The following is a 16,209-nucleotide window of genomic DNA, read 5'->3' on the forward strand; positions in this document are numbered from 1 at the left end:
AATTCTTAAAGACATCCATGAAAATATATGTGACTAAGCAATGTTCTTTTTGAAATGGGGATAAATTGTTTGTGCTGGAGATAAACTCCTCTTCAAACCTAATTCATATACTTTAAGCATAGATTTGAAGAAGGCTGAACCTAAAAAAAAATTAGCCTACAAACTTCAGTCTGTGAATAATGATGCAAACCCAGCAAAGCTAGTTAATCCTTTTACTCTATGCAGCAATGAAAATAGAAATGCGGTTCATCACATACTTTACCAGATTGTATGTTACAGAGACCTCAAGCATACCACATTAGATAGAATTTTGGCACAATTCAAATTTTAATTCTATTTAAATAGAATTTCAATGCAAGTTGGGAAGTGAGTGAGCAACCTTATCTAAGCACATTTGACTACTATGTGTATAAGTGTCATACGCTTCCTATTATGTGAAGAACAGAAATTCTCCACAAGAAATCAGTTTTTCATAATATTCTGTGGCTCATAAATAACTTGATGCTTTCCATTTCAGTAATACTTAGGACTCATCTTTGTAATACTTACTGGTGATAAAAAAAATCTAATGTATTTCCTCTTTAGCTCATCTTTTTCCACAGTAACTACATTTTAGCAGTGGTTTGATGAAACTAAAGATACTGCTCTTCATATTAATCCTTAGCTTCCCTAACAAATAATCTCAATTATATTTCCATTTCTTTCTAAGTTAACACCAGCTGCCCATATTCATCTTTAACATGAACAGGATATACAAGCATACAACACAGAAAAAAAGATTACTTTATACTACTACACAACTGCTTAAAAACATATTTACATGTCAGCAATATTACTGTCCTTTTTCACAAAAAAAAAAAAAAGGATTTCATCTATTGGGAGGACGTCCTATGGCTTGTTGGGAACTTCTATATTCTCTGTGTTTTACATCTGGTTTTCCTACGTACGGAGAATTTACATTATTGTATTCTCCTTTCCCCTTGTTTAAATAACTTCGTATCTCATTCATAAAAGAAGTAGCCATTTCTTTTAAGAAGGCTGTTGAAACACTATTGTTATAAAGACATTCACCACCTCTTTTCCATTGAAAAAAAAAATCATGTTAATGCTTGATTATGCAAGTTTAGTTTCGGACAGTACCAGAGCAAGTAAACCTTGATAAATACAAAAACACCTGGGAGAACTGTCTGTTACAGGAGGGCAGGTTTTATACTGCTATGTCGGTATCCTTATCTTAAGTTCAGAAACTGCACTTGAAGTTGTGCTGTCTGCACCAGAACTACCAAACAGCATCATATTTTCCCAAATTTGCTTCTGGGGAGCAATTTGGAAGGCAATTTTGTTATTTGATAAGATGTCCATCACTAAATTCACCTAAACACACATACAGACACCCCTCCCAAACACGCACACACGCACACACGCACACATACTGATTTTACAAAAGTCTCATTTTCTTTAAGCAAGCAGTCACAACACTAAAAATATTCTCCTATGTGTTCACTGATTATTCTTAAATGATTTGCCACCACTCTGCCACTCAAAGGAGATGGTTATCTCATTCTTCTGAGAAGCTAACTATGGTCAAAAGCAGCTAGATGATGATGGCAGTGTGATATAAATTCCAATAGAAAAATGCATCGTCCATCCGTAGAGCAGGCCATCCTGAGAAAATTCCACTGACAAATTCTTGCTGTTCTCCTTCAGTCATGGGGTTCCCATCAATAAATAGAAGGTCAGTGCAACAATGAGGAGCAAGCAGAATGGAGAAGAGAAGGTCTGATAGGCAGCTGATGGCATGAAAATATCTTCATACTTGTAAATACTGACAACACGCTCTGATACAGGTGGTGAGTCTATATCATGACGAGTTATAGAACCTTTAACAGGTAAGGGCAGAAAGAAATAACGTCAGATGTTTTTTTTCTATAACTCTACCAAAGAAACAGGTAGACAGTCAAGTAATTTTCAAACCTACAGGAGCATGCAGTATTATGCTGTCAGTGAGTAGCGTCATTTCTCTGCTTTCTGAAATTAAACTTCTGAATAAAACAAATGAAATTCAAGTAAACAATAAACGACCTTCAAAGGAATTCAGAACTTCTAGTTATGAAGTTCTTCTAAATTTAGCTTTGGGAAGTGGGGGTAATAACTACGTAGCCAAGAAAACACAACACGTACGACTCTGTTGTTTACCTTGTCTTCCTTTTTATCTGCTTTTAAGGCTCACGCTGCCAGAATTTTAGTTCATTAAAAAAAAAGGGGGTCTAATAAGAATATTGTAATTGAAAGACATTTATCAATTTTGACACCCCAGTTCTGTCAGAAGCATGGAAATCAACTTACCCTGAATTGCTGGACCCCAAGCGAACAGATAGTACCAACTCAAGTGCAGATCTACAATGGTTTCCTCTCGGGGAACATATACAGGACGCTTGAATCGACACGTTACACGATTGTTTTCAAAAACCCCTTCTTCATCTCTAGCAGGATTTCTCTGGATTTCTTTAGCCCACTGACCAACATTATAGAAGTGTTGTATTCGGACTCTTCCGTTATCATCATGAACGCAAGCCATGACATCATCTCCTCCCTACATGGTAAATAAATATGGGCAGAAGGAAAACAAAAGTGTCACAAAGCATTTCCTCATTTATTTATATAATTTCAATTATTAAAAACTAATCAAAACCTGGGGCTCTCATTCCTTCTTTCTCAGTTATACACACACAAATATTCATTTCCCTAACCATGTGTCTTCAATCAGACTGAAAAGCACAAAGTAGAGAGTAATATTTAGTTACCCTCACTACCTCTGAATTTTCTTTTTGATCTTTCTAAGAGTTATTTTACCTAACACATACAACATATTTGTAAGACATGATATCACCCTGACATCACATAAGTAATTGATCAGTGGAAGGCTGCTTTCTTTTGTAATCTGTGAAATTCTGGGGTCCTGCTTCATAAAAACTGGCAGTCTTGAATCCTTGATGTGTACAAAATCTACTGCATCAAATCATGTACAGAAAAACAATATAATTTAGTAAAATAGAGGAGCTGAATCTACTAAATATGGGAAAATAATAGCATAAATCACCGTCTGTCTTTTCTAATCTCTTCTCACGTTCACATAAGGGACCATCACTTCTTAAGAGAAAATGAAAGTGTTCAGCATGTAGTAACAGAATACAGAACGCCATGAGACACAAGAAAAAAAGTAATCAATATGTGCTTCTTCACATAGCATAAACAGCCACCAAGCGTTACAGTCAAGCAAAGAAACTACGGACAGAAGGAAGCGGGAGACAATTGTCTGTAGAGGTCATTCGTAGAAATATTAACCCAGTTGCTAAAACAGTTACTCAAGGTCACTGCCAAAGTGGTCGAGCACGGTATTACTCAGGGATAAGCATTAATATTAGGAGTACTTTCTCATAGAAGCCTTAGTATGTAGAACTATTAAAACACTCTGCAAGTTGGATGAATGGCATTTTACCGAACGCCACTGCCACAGGCATCAGTGCCATGTTAAATACAGGCCCTACTTCTCCAATACGAATCCTTCGGATGTGTCATGCTGATGATAGACGTGATGCTTGCTAGCATGATCATCTCTCCGTTCTTTGTTATAGGGAAAGGAGAGAAAAAGCGTGCATTTCAGCTCTCTGGGAATATTGCTATGTGGATTTGTAAAAGATGTGCCAAAAGCGAGGGAAAAAGGGGACAGCTAGGTAAAACACATGCTTGAACAGCTTCTGCACCTCGGTACTGCTACAGGCAACCCTTCCAGCTTCTGTCTTGAGCCCATCCTTGCTCTCCATGACTTATTTTCCAAGATTAATTTTTATACATGTGAGTACAAATCCCTCATTTTTAAGCACAGAGGCAAAAATAAAGCTGTTGTCACATAGAAAAAAAAATAAAAGGAAATAAAAATAAAAAAGCATTCTGAATCTCAATTAATAGAATGACATTAAAAAAGCCTGCCTAGGCACAAAAGCCTGCAAGTGGAAAAGCATAATATTATTTGAGAGAAAGAAATAGGTCACGGGACTTTTTTAAGTCCTTTTTTTTTTAAAAAAAAGTCTATTAAGGACACAAAGTAGGTTTTTTCCCTGAACTTCTGTAGCTATCCAGGTCACACTATTTTGATTAGGGCCTCCAAGGCACAGCCCACTTCTCACAGCCAAGATGTTTTGACCTACAGTCATTTTACCATTACAGCCTCCGTAACCCCAGGACACCAAAACATCCTGGAAGTTATGAAAAAGGATGAAATCAGCAGGAGAACGAGAGGAAGACAAATGCTAGCTGGTTTGGTCCAGTTGACTGACAGGCATTAGAACATGTACGCAGCAAACTTGGAAGCAAAATCTTTTCGTTCACGCTTACTTTCTTCTTCTTACCAGAAGCTGAGACCTAACATGCTGCTTGGTGTGCCTGGGCTGAAACATAACGGGTGCTTCCCAAGGGGCGGATGAGGTGCAGGCGGTGGGACCTTGCGATCTACTGCAGGTATATCAGAGTTACAAACTGGTAACACAATGTCTCATAGCTTGGGGCCAAATACTTAAACGTGCTGAGCTGCTTCGAAAACCCTGTTGAGTACTTGCATTTCCAGGCATCTGAACCCTTCCCACAATGTGACTGTAAAACTGTTCCTCACAATGTTAAAAGCATGAACTGTTTCTTGTGGCATGAACTGTTCTTTACGACACAAAGACTTCTATCTTTATTGTGTTTATTTACAGAGTCATATTAAAACACCTATAGTAATGACTGAAATGCACCTGCCCTCACATTTTCTTTCTATTTCTCATTTTGGGTCTGATAAAAACATTGTAAAGTCAGCGCAAGTCTTCCCATTCATTTTTGTGGGTCCTAGCAGAGGACATCTCAATTCTGTATTTTTTCAGACTGCTGCTTACAACTGTACAAGAAACAGCCCTGTCTCTGACTTGTGAGTTAGGACATAGGCTCCGTATTGTTTTATACACTCAGGAGTGTTTCCTGTATACAAACACCTACATTATGAACTGCATTTTAATCCCAAACTTTTACCAAGGATCACAGACAAAAGATCTTCGCAGAAGTCATCTATTGCTCAGTTTTTTTAAAGTTCGCACAGTACATGCTCTGTTCTGCTCATTGAAACACAACGAAAAGTGAGGCTTTTGAATGAAAAAGTAAGCACAGGAATAACCAAAAAAACCAAACCAAATAGAATCCAGGAGAGAGAGAATGAGAAACCTTAACAATACATCTTCCTAGAGTGTGTATGTTTAAATTAGCAGGAGTCATGTTTGTCACACATTTGTGGCTTCCCTGGAACAACACAGAGGTATGAAAGACACAAAAAGATTTCCAAAGTTCAACAGTGAAAGCCATATTTATATTACTGAAAGTCAGCTGATTTTCTGAAGAATAAAATTATTTGCTATTTAGTTTCCGATGTGCCTTTTGTCCAAGTAACACTGACATAAAGCTCAACAGGACATTTCCACGTCAATTGGCTTATCCCTGAGGGATTTCTGAATAAAAAGGCAAAAAGCTAGTGACACTCAGACATCCAGAGCTGAACCAAAATACTGCTTTAATTCTCAGAGAAGAAGGGAAAGGACATGTTAGGAAGGTTAAGACAGTCTTCTGGGAGGCAGCAGGCCTGGCTTCTGCTCCCAGCCTGGCTACCAAATGGTGCCTTGTTTTCAACAAGTCAGTTTTTCCTCACATGCTCTGTCTGTGACAGATCAAATATAAACCATTTATATCCTAGCGTGTCAAGGTGCGCACGCTGTCAACATGAAGAACTGTACATGTCTTACCATTTTCTTGTCTGAGGAAAATCCCACCGCCACCCAGCCATCAGTATCGGCGCTCAACTCAAATTCAACATCAGCTCCTATTCTACGGTAACTTAGAAAGTAGTCGCAAGTCTCCGCATTGCATCCAGGCTTACCGTACCTAAATGGAATTGGAAATATATGTAACTTTTCCTTGCAATTTCCTGCTATGGAACTTAATTACGTTTCTGCAAGAAAAAACTAGAAGAATGCATTTTGGTATAATGGCCGTAAAACATATTATATTGTGCTATACACAAAGTACCATTAATTAGGTGTTTGCAATTATTATTCTTTTAGTGTAAGAATGCATAGTACTTAAACAGTACGGCAAGCAATTACTTACACACAGTATTACTCTGTTGACCTTCCTAGCCCTGGTTTTCTAAGAAGTGCTTCATGAAAATACAAGAAACATGAGATAACTGCAACTATGGCATACATCCTTAAATAACCTAGTTTCCTCAAATAATATAGTCCATAACTACAAAGTATGTTCTTAAAAAATAAACACTTATTAAAATGAATATGGAATATTTACCAAAGTCTCCAATGCAATCAGTCAGCATTTGCAAACATAAAGGTATCTGGCACTTCTATCTCAGACTGACCTGAAGCATCCCTTGGTTTTTCCACAGTCATCCACTCTGATTTTTGCAAATGGATCCACAGGAGGAGCAGTAGGGAAAGGATAACCTGTAAAATCAGAATAAATCATTACTAAGTAAAATGCAAGGAATAAAAAGCAATAATACTCAAAAGAAAGCGTTCCAATAGCATTTTACTTTGTCTGCTGATAACGGAGTTGTTCAGGTGAGGGACTACTTTGTCACATACGCAATCCCTTGCTCAGATAGTCCTGGATCCAAGTACCAAAGTAACACTGATAACTGAAACCAAAAAATTTTCTCAGGTTTCCTACATTCATCAAGAAGGGAGAAGGATGCCGGAGCATGGCTTTGCTACACCGAGGGCAAAAGTCAACTTAAGGCAGCCGGAACATGGAGTGGGGCACTCAACTAACAGTTAGGGATCTCCACTCAGCTATTTCTTTGTGCTCTCTTAGTGTCCTCAGGAAATCCGTAAGGGAACTAAATCTGACTCCTTTGCCATAAATGACAGTGCTAAGTATAAATGCAGGGCACCAGATTCAGAGCTGTAGCAATGGGTACCGAAAGGACCTTATAATACATCCTCCATTAAGAAGTAAAATATAACGTGCATTGCAATAAAAGGTAAGAGATTATCAAAACGGGGCATTGCCTGCAGTGATGACCTGCAATCACTTGTTAAGTAAGACCCAGAAGAGCCGGACAACGAGAGTTACGACTCCGAGGAATCCCCTGTCTGCTGTATGGCAGCGCACCAAAGAGAAAGTGCCAACGTTTGCAAACAGACTTTTCAGTCCTGGCTTGTAGAAGTTTGGGTCTGTTGCACGAACGCAGATAATTCAATAGGATGTTCTTCTATTTAGCCAACTAAAAAACCAAATTGCTAGTTGTGAAACTAGAAAATCCACTGAAAGTCCTTCACTGAATGGGAAATAAACACTGTGGTTACATACAGCATCTGCAAACACACAGGAGCGTTTACCATACGCAACTTTAGGAACATGTAACTTTGGGAGCCCTGATTTGCTTTCCTAGGTTTCTGACAATGCCAATGGTGAGACAAAGTGTGCCGTAAACTGCAAATTACAGCCTCCGTTAACCATGTCAGGTGCCCAGGTAAATTTGCCAGCGTACACATATGAAGTTAGCAAGATTTCCCCGCAGCCCGTAGCGGAGCATCACCAAAAGACTGGTCACAGGACATCCTGTGTTATCCCTTCTTCCTTTTTTTTTTTTTTTTTTTTTTTCCCCTAAATACATCAAACAACCGGGTTTCAACGCAGCCTAGCCACAAATTCTGGAGTTTTAACATTCTGCCATTTGCAACGTAAAACCAAAAATCCACACAAAAACCAGGCGCAACTACTCTTTCTCACCACTTAAGACACCACAGGGCATTTCGAAAACCGCCAAAACCCCACCCCCCAGGGCTCCTTTCAAGTCAGCAGCCCCTAAAAGGGCCTCACGGGAGGGTCTGCACCTCGGAAGCCGGGACTGGACGGAGCCCCCCCACACCCCCTCGTGTGTCCCCCACCACGGCTCCTACCGCGGTCCCCGCCCTGCGCCGCCCCGGCCCCCTCCTGGCGCGGGGGGAACGCCCGGGCCCCGGGGAGGGGGGGGGGGGGTGCCCGCGGCTCCCCTCCGGTGCCGGTGCCCGAGCGGCAGCGCTCGGAGGCCGCCCGGGCGGCGGCGGCGGCGGCGGCGGCAGGGGGGGGAGGAAGATGGCGGCGGGCGCTGGCCTTCGTGCTGAACAACGCCGCCCGCCCGCCGGGCCGCCGGCGACCTCCCGGCCCGGCCCTCCCTCGCCCCGCCGGCCGCCGCGCCTTCCCCCCTCCCGCCCCCCCCCCGGCCTGGCCCCGCCGCTTGGTGTCCCCCGCCCGCCGCGGGCCGCCGCACCCTCCTCGGAGAGGTAGCGCAGGTCGTAGAACTCGCTGGCGAAGGTGCCGTACGAGGAGTCGTGGTGAGGCCGCGCCGCCTCCTCGCCGTGCTGCTGCTCCCCCCCGCCGCCGCCCGCCTCCCGCCGCCCGCCGCCTTCCTCCGCCGGGCTGGCGGCGGAGCCGGCCAGAAGCAGGACAAGCACCAGCCGCCGCCAAGCGCCGCGGCTCCGCACCGCCATGGCGGCGGCGGCGGCGTGGCGGGGAGGCGGCGGCGGCCGTGCGCGCGTCCTGCGCGGCCGCCCGCGAGGTCCTGCGCCGCCGGCGGAGCGGGGGCGGCGGCGGGGGTGGGGGCGGCCCTCGGGGACGGGCGGTACTGGAGGGGCCGCGGGGGGGAGGAGGAAGGGGGGGAGGGGGTGGCGTGGGAGGGATTTTGGGGGGGAGAAGGTGTGGGGGCGGTGTGTGCGTGGGGGCTGTGTGCGGGGGTCGCCCCCAGCCCCGTCCCACGCAAAGCCCCGCCAGCACCGAGCCCTCCCGCCGGCGGCACCTTCGGGGGGGGGCGGGCGGTGGCCTTCTCCCCCGGCCCCGGGTCAGCTTCCTACTGTTCCGGGAGAACCCCACAGCCCACCCCACCCGGCAGACACCACCCCACCCCACCCCACCCCCCACCCCGCCGCCGGCACAACGGGCGCCCCTCTCGGGGGGCAGCACCAGCCCGTCCCCGGACACCCCCCACCCCCCCTCCCCGTGGCCTCGATTCACCAAAACCTCTGGGCATGTGCTTCAAGAGGAAGCAAGAAATCCCGCTTGGTAATTGCTGGGCAAACTTAGCGCTTTATTATTATTATTATTATTAATTTTTCTTTATTTTCCATGAATTCTGAGGTGGGACTGAAGGCACGGCGCGACTTGGCATTTGTCGCAGGTAAACCCTCACGCCGTCCGAGTTGCCTGTTCATTTCGCTTGGTGTTTTGCGCGATGTTAACTGCGGGCAGTATGAATACGCCGAAAACCTGGTGAGCCCGGGTGTGCAGATCGGCACGAAGGATCCGTCTGCGTTCTCACCGTGCCGTGGTATCCATGGGTTGATGGAGGAGCCATGACCTTTCGCCCCCCCTGTGTTCACCGAAGTGACTCTTTTCTCAGGTTCGGATTACCGTCTTCTGGTTATAACTGTAATTATTTTTTTTTTTTTTTTTTATATTGTTGTGCATGGTTAACACTGCCTCCTCTGAGATGCTGGAAGAGAATTCAGCAAAACATCGGGGGGGGGGGGGGAGGGAGGGAGACAGAAGAAGACGCAGTAGTGGGCAATCTTCTGAAAATTAAAATAACCCCCAATTTAAATATTTTCTTTTTTAGCCTTGATGACTGAAGCGAGTTGCTTTTTTGCTGGGGTGCTGAGACTGCCCGAGACCTAGGCTGCGTTAGGGATAAGTTCATTCCCGTGGGCTGAGTGGTTGCTTGTAATTCCGGAGTGTGCCCAGCTACATGGGGTGAAGGATGTTAATTCACATCTTCCCGCTTTAGTCCAGTGGAGTAGCATGCTGTCTCTCACTCCAAATAGAGGAACAGCCACGCAGAGGTAAAAAATCAGTTGCAAAAGCAATTTCGATGGCATGCAAATTCATCATGTCCCATAGTCGCGTACGGAAAAAAGCTATGGGAGAGCAATGCTAAGCTCTAGTGCAAAATAATGACTCCCTTCTTTCCACCTCACTGAGCTTGGCAAACTTTGCCAGGCCAGTGGAAAACAAGCAAACAAATGGCAATAGAAAAAAACCCTTATAAATCAGGCTAACAGGAAAATAAGGCTGTGGCTTATTCTTTCTGGAAATAATCAACTCTGATGAAGGCCCCCCGTCTCCTTTTTGAAATAGCTCGCCGAGGGTTGTGATGCCTGTGAAGAAGCATTTACTCGGTGAGGGAACAGCTGTCAGCTGCATGCTGGTTTTTCCTCCCTGGAAACAGGCTGTGGTGCACAGCGATACAGGCGATGCTTCGCAGCTATAGTAAACACTTAGGATATTTATCATGTGTTGCTTGTACCTACATGACACCTATCGTTTTAAATCCGACAGCTAAGATAACTGTCTGTGATCACAGTGGAGCTGCACTGATTTTCTAAGGTGACGATACAGCCAAGAGACTGACCCTATTGCATGTGCCTCCCTCGTAGGAAATCCTTAAAAATAAAAATACTCCAGACAAGTTTTTTTCCTTAGTAGAACTTCTGTGTTTGTCTGAAGGTTGTCCCTATCTCAAAAATGGGTTGTTTATAGGAAGCAACATCATACTGAGATTGGTGGAGCACTAATGAGTGCCTTCAGTTTTCAGCAGGCAGAACTAACAAAGAACACTGCCCGTGGGGCAGCAGTTCTTCAGGGAAGATCCTTATCTGATCAAGTAATTAACGCCACCATCAAAAAAAGCATTAGCAAAAGGAGTCCAAACTGCAGTTGAGGGAGCAGCCTTAATCCTCAAATGCCTGAACTTTCTGAATGTGGTATTTCGCAGCTTGCAGGTGCTGGTAACGCCTTTCTTAGGCGGGATGTACACATGACGTGTGTGAACCGCAGGTTGGAAAATCATCGCTGCCCTCTGACAGCAGGACTCTTCTTGCTTTTGGTGAATTAGTGATGTGGTCATTTCCACTACTTCTTGCACCATCACCTCCTACCTCAGGGGAATCCAGCAGTCAAGTTCCTTGCATGACTAGTTGCCCTTGCTTGGGCAATTCTCTGGTGCTGGTGCTCAGTCTAGGGGCGTCTTCCCAGAGCTGGAGACCAGGATTATCCCCAGCCATCCCTTGAGACCTGTCCTGCCTTTGCTCTTGGCTCTGTTTGTCACCAATGGGCACCTCTTCTGGAGGCTCACACGTTTGGGGTTATCTGGACTAGAAATTAAAGCTTCAGGAATAAGTCATAGTTTATATAATAGACACTCAGAAAAAAAAAAAAAACAAAACAAAACAACAAACAACTTGTCTCAGAGACTCTAATTGCATTATTCAGGAGTGGCTGCAGCTCCCGTACTGGAGGGTAAAACCCCACTAGTCATATGAGAGCGTGACCTGACTAATGAGGAGTGGAGTGGGGAAAGGCCGGTGGTGCTGGGATGCCATTAGGCTACAGAATCACAGAATCGCAGAATGGTCAGGGTTGGAAGGGACCTCTGGAGATCATCTAGTCCAACCCCCCCTGCCAGAGCAGGGTCACCTACAGCAGGTTGCACAGGACGGTGTCCAGGAGGGTTTTGAATCTCTCCAGAGTGGGAGACTCCACAACCACTCGGGCAGCCTGTTCCAGTGCTCTGCCACCCTCAAAGTAAAGAAGTTCCTCTTCATGTTTAGATGGAACTTCCTATGTTCAAGTTTGTGCCCGTTACCTCTTGTCCTATCACTGAGCACCACTGAAAAAAGACTGTTCCCATCCCCCTGGCACCTTCCCTTTAAGTATTTGTAAGTATTGATAAGATCCCCCCTCAATCTTCTTTTCTTTAGACTAAAAAGACCCAAGTCCCTCAGCCTTTCCTCATAAGAAAGGTGCTCCAATCCACTAATCATCTTTGTAGCCCTTTGCTGGACCCTTTCCAGCAAAGAAACCCCTCACACAGTGTCTTTGGTGCCCACTCTTCCTTTAGGACCACCTGTGTCAAACAAATTCCCCCCCTGCAGCTGTGGCCAGTTAGGCTGGATCCTGCCCGATCCAGTTGCTTTTCTGCTTCTGTGCATGGTCTAGTGGGTTTTCACCATTTGATAGTCCTCTTATAAAAGGCTCGACTTCCTTACTCAGCTCTTGATGAGTTATTGCTCATCCCAGTTCACCCCAAAAAGCCAGAGCTGGTCAAGTTCATACTGCTCTAGCTCCTTCCTCAGCGTATCTATGCCTCAGGAACAGCTCCTTCAAGTTTAGTGTTCCTGGTTATTTCCATCAAAGCGACATGTATTGAAAAATCAGTATGTATGCACCAGTGCTGGCTAACAAAACGACTTCCAAGACAGTGGTTTTCTTACAATAACTCTGCAATAACCTGAACCAGAATGTGTAATTCACACGCAGTTTTCTCAAACCCTCACCACAACCTTGATCAATGGGATGAATGTATCTATCAGTATTTGGGCTTTCCTTTATTAAACAACAATACAAATGTTAGAAATTGAGAAATCATCCCAATTCTATTAATAGTCATTTGTCCTGTGCTCTAGTTAACTACCTGTGACTCTATGGAAACATGCTTGCTGTGTTAGTTTCTCCCTAAGGTATGGGAGAAAATATGCAAGGAATTTCTTGCAATCAGAGCTTTTTCATGATGTTGTATAAAACTGATCAATGAAGGAAAAAAAAAAGTCACGTGCCAATTCATTAATAATATTTCCTACAAGAAAAATAAAAACTAAGCGATCGCCTTAGGAAAACCAAAACTCTGTGGAGGAAAAAGATGTGTGCTATTTCTGAAAGCTACTAAGCAAAGAGATGAGGGTGCTGTCTGGAGGTGTGGTACTGCTTTGGGTCTTCTGGAGAAAGGCAAGAAAATAAAAACTCATTAAATATGTCGTCATCCAAATAAAAACTGCATTAGATCATTAGATCGTCTTTTGCTCTGCACTGGTAAATCTTTCTTTTTCTGCCTCCACTGAGTTATGTATCTGGTCTTGCTCCAAGGGCAATCGTGCCTCTGCAGCCAATACTACTCACAACAGCAATCTTTCTATAAAATTAATCTAATGTCGGAAAAAAAGCAATGTCTCCAAGTTCTTTTCCGAAAGCATAACATGCACCAATCTAAAGACTAAGACCGGCAGTCTCAGACACTAAATCAGCATGAGTTTTGCTTCAATAAGCACTGTGGGCCCTTCCCAAGGTATATTAAAACCATGCAGGTTTGATTGTTTTGTTTTTTGTTTTTTTTTTTTTTTTGTATTGCTTTACATCAGGCAGCTTATGTCTTTTCTCCCAGGATTGCATTTTTTTTTTAGATCTCTGGCACTCTTTGCTGTCCCAGCGTGAATGCAGTGTTGGGAGGTGAATCTACTCTGAAAGCCAGATCTGCCAGATGGTGGCACAATGTGCACCAGGAGGTTTTGGAGCAAAACTTTTCACATTTTTTAAAAAGTCCTTGTTACAAAGAGGCTATTTATAGTGTTATTCTAAAAAGGAGCCAAAACAGAGCAGCCTTTTATTAGAACTCGCAATACATTGAGGCCTCCCTGTGCATAAATACCATTTACTTACTGTGCAAAAATTGGCCCAGGGAGCTGAAAAATGCAGCTCGTATTAGCAAAGAGCTTATTTAGGTAAGAATGTTTTAAAGAGTTTAAGCAGTACTGGCAGAATTCAATTAATTCCGTGTGTGACAATGTCATTTCATCCTAATTAGTTAAGAATTCAGAAATAAGAGTAAAAAAAAAAAAAAGAAGAGAAAACCCTGTTCCCTCATGAGACTCCATCTGAAGAGTTTGATAAAAGTTCTGTAAGTTCTGCCTGTTGGAAAAGTCATTTAAAAAGTCATTTAAAACTTTCCCCAGCCCAGACTCAGACAGCTCTGAGTCTAAATAAGAGGAGGAGGGGGAATAAAAAAAAAAAGTTTATAATTTAATAATTTTTTATTATTATTATTATTATTATTATTATTATTATTATTATTATTATTATTATTATTATTATTATTATTATTATTGAGCAGGGAAGCTCTTTCTGGCTTGCTCCCCAGCAGTGAAGCTGCTTTCTATACGTCCTAGCTGAGGCAGCTCTTGCCAAGGAACCAGGGGACCATAGGTTACACCTTGTCCCCTCCTGGGTAAAAGCTCCAGGAGGGGATGCTTTGCTTCAAACAGCCCAGGGAAAAACTCTTGGATTAGGGGAGTTTGCTCTTTCTCCCCGAGATGCTGGAGCCCAGGCAAAAAAGTCTGACCTCAGGCCCCGGCAACAGCATCCAAGCCTGGCTTTGGGATGGAGGAACCTGGTGTCCCCTCAGCCCTGCAGGGCCCCTGCCCAGATACTCCCAGTGCCACTTTTTGGGGTCTGGATTGCAAGACAAGGCTCCCCCTCATCCGCACATGAGATAACACGTTACGTTACAGCCGCAGTAGAGCTTTTTATCTTTTCTTTTGAGGAAGGGGGGAGGACCGCAGGGGAGGAGAGAGAAGAAATCGGGGAGAAAGAGGCCGGTTTCCCCAGGACACATCCCCTACCCTGCGTTGAGGACCATGCAGCTCGGGAATACGCTGTCAGTCGTTGCCTGGGTCCTGGTCCCCGCTTCCCCGGCATCCCCCCCCCCCCGCCTTCCATCCCCACCCCCGGCCGGGGCGATGCCCGCAGGAGCGGGGCTTCGGCAATAGCGGCCGCCCGCCGCCGAGGGGCACCAAGCCACCGAAGTACAGCTGGGGCCCCGAAAAACTGATGCCCCCCCGAGGCGACCAGACGAGAAATGGGGCTTTTCCCGGCCTGCCAGCGGGAAGGGAGGGGACACGACACCGAGGGGGACACTCCTGGAGCCCGAGAGATGATCCCTCACGGCGAGTCGGGGGGGAAACGGGGGGCGGCCGGAGCCACCCCTGTGCATCCCCGCCTCTTACGGTCCCTGAATTTATATAAACTAATTAGTGAAAGACAATAGCGAATGACTGGAAAACATTTGTCGAATCAGACTGGTCTGCGTTTAATGAGTAGCAGCTGCTCAGGCAGTGGGGTGAGTTACGGGGCGCTGAAGGGGAATTCTGGCTTTTGCCTCAAGCTCCTCTCTTGGCATGTCATTATCTGAAGGCTCGTTCATATTCGTTATCTGCACTCATTTGTACGGCAGAGGGAGGTGCGCAAGTGGCTTCGCTGACTTTGAAATAATCTGTTCTCTTGTTCCAATTTAAAACAACTGGAAGTCAGTTATACTGAAGACTTTGGGTACCAAAGGGGTACGCTAATGGAATTAAGCCTCTCAAAAGCTTCACTGCAGGCTTTGTTAACATCCCGAGGTGTATAAGAGTCTTCAAACCTTGGATGCAGGGGTGAACTAAGCATGAAACGATTTACTCTGATGCAGAAAACATCCCATAGGCTGCTAATGGCATAATGGCAGCAAGCATCTTTGGAGAGCTTGTATATATATATGGTTTTGAAATGCTCGTAAACTAAATTAAAAAGGAGACATTTTTAATATTTTTATTTACTTAAGTTGTTACTAATATTTAGATTAGTGAAGTCAGGTTGTACTTCTGACAATGCCAATGAAGTCAGAGTTCAACATGGTTTATTTATCCAGAGATACTAGAATACAGGAATGTTTTATAAACTACGGTGTTATTGAACAGGAACAAAACATTGTGTAATGGCCAAGATTTAGAAATACGTTCACCAGTTAGTGTGTGGGTAAAAACATCGTATCTGAGGGTTGTTAGGAGAGAAGTTGCCTCCTTGAGAGAGGAGCTCTAACCACAGTTACGTCTCTTGTTTCTACTAATCAAAAATATTGTAGAGTTGATAAATGGTTGATAAATGGCATTTTCTTGTGAAGATCTTCATGTGACACCAGCAATAAATAATAGTAAACTTATGTTTTCTTGTTTCTACTGTGCAGCTACGTAATACATCCTCAGGTTACTTTTCATACAGATGTTTACAAGGATAAACCTAATTAAAGAACAGATATTTAACTGACTTTTCTTCATTTGGCAATCAACACGTGCAAGGAGGACAGGCTTCCAACAGCCTAAGGTGTATGCTGTGCAGTAACTCCTTCCCTTACACTTCAAATAAATGAGAGCGTATTATGAATTCTAAAGCTATTTCAGTATGTCGTTAAGTCGATGCTTTTGAATTTAGTTCTGATGCTGTTGCTATGCCAATCTGAGAGAGGAAAACAGTCTTTACAGCATTACTGAAAAC

At 44.2% G+C, this 16,209-nt stretch overlaps 1 protein-coding gene across 1 annotated transcript; it reads right to left on the minus strand.

The window, feature by feature from the left end:
* Positions 1 to 1,613: 1,613 nt before the first annotated feature.
* FRRS1L (ferric chelate reductase 1 like) lies at positions 1,614 to 8,570 on the minus strand (the record flags this gene model as incomplete). The annotated part of the gene is made up of 5 exons (XM_082479475.1): positions 1,614 to 1,880; positions 2,347 to 2,593; positions 5,826 to 5,964; positions 6,455 to 6,539; positions 8,351 to 8,570. 5 exons carry the CDS (start codon positions 8,568 to 8,570, stop codon positions 1,708 to 1,710), a joined length of 864 nt encoding a protein of 287 aa, XP_082335601.1. The 3' UTR covers positions 1,614 to 1,707.
* Positions 8,571 to 16,209: the final 7,639 nt, after the last annotated feature.

Source organism: Vanellus vanellus (assembly GCF_965231255.1).
Source record: "Vanellus vanellus genome assembly, chromosome: 2".
Classification (NCBI taxonomy): Eukaryota; Metazoa; Chordata; class Aves; order Charadriiformes; family Charadriidae; genus Vanellus; species Vanellus vanellus.